General features: G+C 35.3%; 1 protein-coding gene across 1 annotated transcript; it reads right to left on the bottom strand.

The window, feature by feature from the left end:
* Positions 1–1,308: 1,308 nt before the first annotated feature.
* Positions 1,309–3,796, bottom strand: LOC149579925 (S-type anion channel SLAH4-like). Its single transcript, XM_089802736.1, has 6 exons — positions 3,651–3,796; positions 3,232–3,325; positions 3,047–3,071; positions 1,795–2,573; positions 1,582–1,701; positions 1,309–1,455 (listed from the first exon to the last, which is right to left on the bottom strand). The coding sequence occupies exons 1-6, from the start codon at positions 3,794–3,796 to the stop codon at positions 1,309–1,311; spliced, it is 1,311 nt and encodes a 436-aa protein (XP_089658862.1).
* Positions 3,797–4,628: the final 832 nt, after the last annotated feature.

The raw sequence follows: 4,628 nt of genomic DNA, 5'->3' as shown, positions 1-4,628 counted from the left end.
AGTTTTCAAATTATTGTTTCATTACATTTTAATGTCTACTATGAAGATTATTTATAAACTTTTAGATTAGATCTTAGTTAAAATTTTAATGGATTGGATCCTTTGTCCAAGATTTAATAAGAAAGTGTATATTGTGTTAATACAAATAATCATATATGTAATTTTCTTAATATTTTAGTTATATTTTATAAATGAATGTTTTGTGCTCTTTCCTTTTGTAAAATTAGATTTCTTAACAATTTTTAAAAATAAATTCTCTATAAAATATTGTAAATTTTATTAATCTAATCATAATATTAACATATTATTCTCATATTATAATAAGAAAATAATATTATAATTTAAAATATTATTAATAACTAATATTCACAAAAAGATATAATAGAATCTTTAATAGGATCGCTTTTTCCTATATATATATATATATATATATAGACTAAGTCTAATTTATAACTATACTTCAAAGTTTTTAGACTAATAAATCCATCTAAACAATCAACTAAAGACAACCTACCTGTCCAAGTTGGTTAAAGAATAATTATTCAAAAGACAAAAACGAAATAAGAAAATTCATGATTTCAATTATGTTATAAGAAAATTCAAAACTGACGTCGTCCCACTACAATAGGACATGGGAGGCCTCAAACTCCAGCTGGGGCTGGTGACCTGCATCTAGTGCTGATAAATCAATAGAGACTAAATAATCTAATTCGACTACAACTGTTCACTCAACCGGTGTATCTGCTCGAACCAGAACATAAATAAATCAGGCCCTGCACCCTATCATTATTTCTACCCACCCTTCAAATTTTTAATGACTAATTAAAATGTTCAGACTTCTTTTCATCCTCAATCTATCACTAGAATTAATCATAAATATATTGCTCCATTTATGATGACCTTATTACATGGGAAAGAGATAATATTACTAATAGTATTTTCAACTGTAATTTTATATCAACGTTTTTGGTAGATCCTTAAATGTGATTTAAAACATTTATATAAAAATGCAATCATAATCAATCCCAGAAATTCTGGCTAATAATCAACATCTTTATCAAGGTTTTATTTATTAAACTTAGTAATTATACATATCCAATTACGTAAACTTTTTAATAGCAGAAGGAACTTTGTACTTCTTCCAAATGTATTATTTTAATTCATAGCATTCCATTGAAAAAAGAAAAGTACAATCATATCAGTAAATCTAAAACTGAAACGAATTTATAAACATGATGTCCTGTTGCATCAAAACTAGTAATTGGAAAACTTTGTCTAATAGGGCACTTCAACTAAGAAAAACCTTGATCATGTAATCTGATCACTCAATCCAATCTGCATTCGGATTTCACTGCCAATCCTGCGGCCAGTTGATGAGTTCGATACGACCAAAGGCGGTATTTTCTTTTTCTGAGAGAACCTTTCCCGTTTTGGCGCACGCAGGCGATTAAGACCCTGTCATCAGGAAATAAGTGGTTTCTGCCAAGTAACAAGTCCATAGCGGTGAAGACAGCCAGAAATAAAACAATGCCTATGGAAGCAGATGACAAAACTAGTGCTAAACTCCAAGCAACTGGGTGCCTTACTTCTGCTGCATATTTGATTGCAGCCACTGATGTTAATTGTCATGGGATATGCGCATGCCCACCAAATCACTGAAAAGCTCCACATCGTTTCACGGAAAAAATTCACTCTCATAATCTGCAAAGCGCAATATAATAAAAGTAAAGCATATTAGTGTCTCTTTTACATTGAAAGAGTTCTGGACGAAGCATAAAATCTTGCGATACTAACCAAGGCGGAATAGAAGAAAAGTGAAAGAAAGAGAAGCATCTTGCAGACCGTATCGAAAGATCCAGAGATGCCGACCCATGTCACACTTGCAGAGCTCGGACCAGCAATAAATAGGAAAAACAGGGGAGTTATCTTTCTCGAAACAGTGATGTCGGAGGAGAATCTCTGATAAAGTGTGATGAAATCAACTGCATAGTGAACTAATCCCACCGTAAAGAAGAACGTTGCAACTTCCTTCCAATCCACCCTATTTGCCAATCGAGCAACAACGAAGTTTCCAATGATTGATAAATATGTGGAAGGGTTTGCAAATTGAGCAAGAGATCTTCTTCCTCTGGTGAACCATTGCCCGTATATTTTGACCTCCATAACTACGATGGGAGCCATGAATATGCAGCACACTACAGGGTGCACTTTATCTGGCGCTATGTCTGAAGGAAGTCCCATTCTCAATAGCATCCCTGCTATCCATGGAACAAACAAGTAGTTCACCCTCACCCGATCGCAGTACTCCATGCGAACAGTCTCAAAATGAAAGATGCATTTTAGCATATATGCTCCTGACATGAGCACGAAGCTTACTGAAGCAATAAGCCAAAGTACGAAGGTGAAATGAGCGGGAAGCTTGAATGTTAAACGAATAAATGAAGTGGAGGCTCCGTCCAGTGTTTTCCAGAGAACAGTCTGACTGCAGAGGCCAAGACATATGTGAAAATGGCCCGAATGTATCCTTAACAGAAAGGGTACTTTCCCATTCCTCTTGGACGCCTGTTGCTGGTCTTTTTCAACACAGGTTACAAGGAAATTAAGATAACATGCAGTCTAGGAAAATAAAATAAGTGCCACAGTAAATTAGATTCTGATATTACTATCAGAATTCAATTGTGATTTATTTGGAATCAAACTTATTGACCTGTGTTTCATTGTTGGCATGAACTCATCTTTCATGAGAATGAATGGATCACTTAGCATTCATTTGATCTAGGTGATGTGAAACACAGGGACTCGCCCATCCTAATACTACTCCAAATTGAACGCATTTAACTACTGAATTCCCTCCATAGTTAAACTCACTCTTCTTGCAATCCCATTTCCAAAATCTTCACCAACTCATGGTTAAACTTACTTTGCATGCAACCCCACTTGGAGAGTACTCAGGTTTTGCAAATGGGGTTGCAAGCAGAGCGGGCCTAACCATGGAGTTACTTTGTAGTTAAACACATTCAAGCAAAGTAATACTGGAATAGACAACCTCCCAGAAAGTTCTGGTGATTGACCTGTATGAACATCGCATAGATCCAATTATATTTTAAGTGTTTCATCATCCTCATGAGAAATAAATTCATGTCATAAGTAAATAAATTTGACCCAAAAAATTAGACGATTAAATCATGCTAGTAGTATGATAATAAATAAAACAAGGCAAATTTTACTTACCTGATGGTTTGGCGAACAACGATTGCCGCTAGATGGATAATCCAATGAAGGGATCCCCAGTATTTGAGTGTTTGCCGAAGGCAAAAGAGGCCAGCTAAATGGGATTTTTTTTCAATAAATGAAAGCCTTGGTAATCTATCGCTCGAGTACTCATCGTTATAACACCTATTGGTGGAATATTCCTGTCGAAACTGGTCATCCGAAAACATAGAAGAGGCTCTCTCGATCTTACACTGTAAAGAAGTGTAATACTGAGATCAAAAGTATTTGACGATTGCGCCCTACTGTCGATGAAGATTTGTGATCCTTGTTTTTGCATGTATCTATTTGCCAAGGGCGAAGGAGGCCAGCTAAAAGGGACTCATCTTTCTCGAAATGAAGGCCTGTGAAAGTTATTAGAAAGAAAATAATCAGAATACCTATTAATATAATATTCTGATGGGAACTGGCCAGTTAAAAACCTTGCAGAGGCTTGCCTGATCTCATATTCTGAAGAGTCGTTAAACTCAAGATCAGCAGTGCTTGTTTGCTGCGCCGTACTTTCGATTAACTGCAGTGGTGCCATCACTCCATTTGGAATACAATTACAGCGCTACTCATGCAGTGTTCAAGAAATTGCCTCCAGTCATTCGCCACAAGATCTGCAAAACATATCTTAATTGAATCGGTTTATGTTTCTCTACCCAAATCGACCTTCAAATGGCAACTATTTTTCCAAATTTTATATCCTCCCACAAATTTCAGTTTACTTCATTAATGAAAATGTAGGCAGCATATTCATAAAACTCTCTAGCAGAAGAAAAAACCAGAAAAATGACTTAATGGAGGCGTACTAAATGCGGTAAACTTCCCTGGTATTTTCCGTTTAGAAACGGTACCATTTGCGAACAGTACTTTGTGAGTTGTAATGAGCAATTATGTATTTCTTGCAATTTGGGAAGAGGCGACAATCCAGCAGAGGTTTAGATTAATTGTCATATCATTATCGTAAATCGTTTACTATTAAAACACGCTTCTATATCTGTTGACAGATGCATCATCATGCATGCCAAACAATGATCCTACTACACAATTATTATTTTATCCTCATTCGTTTTATAAGACTAAACTGTTTAGCCAGTTGTCATTCTCTAAGATGCCTACATATGCTTGTCCACTACAACTGTATGGCATTAACATTTATAAAAATGAAGTTTATGCAGTCATTTTCTGCTTTCATAAAGCCCATTCTACCTGACAAACAGTTCAATAGCTAATTCAACATTGTATTCTTACATCAAGAAAGAAATCCAAGATTTTATGACGCTTGCCCCTTATGTTCCGCAATCGTCAATCGGACTACAATGTGATAAACATTATTTTAACAGCACACACGGTGTTATATTCTGACAGCTATA

This window comes from Cupressus sempervirens, chromosome 1 (assembly GCF_028749045.1).
Source record: "Cupressus sempervirens isolate cs-2001-9-10 chromosome 1, ASM2874904v1, whole genome shotgun sequence".
In the NCBI taxonomy this organism is placed as follows: Eukaryota; Viridiplantae; Streptophyta; class Pinopsida; order Cupressales; family Cupressaceae; genus Cupressus; species Cupressus sempervirens.
Note: the sequence above shows the minus strand (reverse complement) of the source record. Positions and strands in the feature narration are given on the sequence as shown.

Coding starts and splice junctions, on each gene's coding strand:
- LOC149579925 (XM_089802736.1), bottom strand. CDS start 3,796: ATGGCACCACTGCAGTTAATCGAAAGTACGGCGCAGCAAACAAGCACT. Junction 3,072..3,231: donor GTTGTTCGCCAAACCATCAG/GTAAGTAAAATT, acceptor ATGTTCATACAG/GTCAATCACCAGAACTTTCT. Junction 1,456..1,581: donor AAATATGCAGCAGAAGTAAG/GCACCCAGTTGC, acceptor TCCTGATGACAG/GGTCTTAATCGCCTGCGTGC.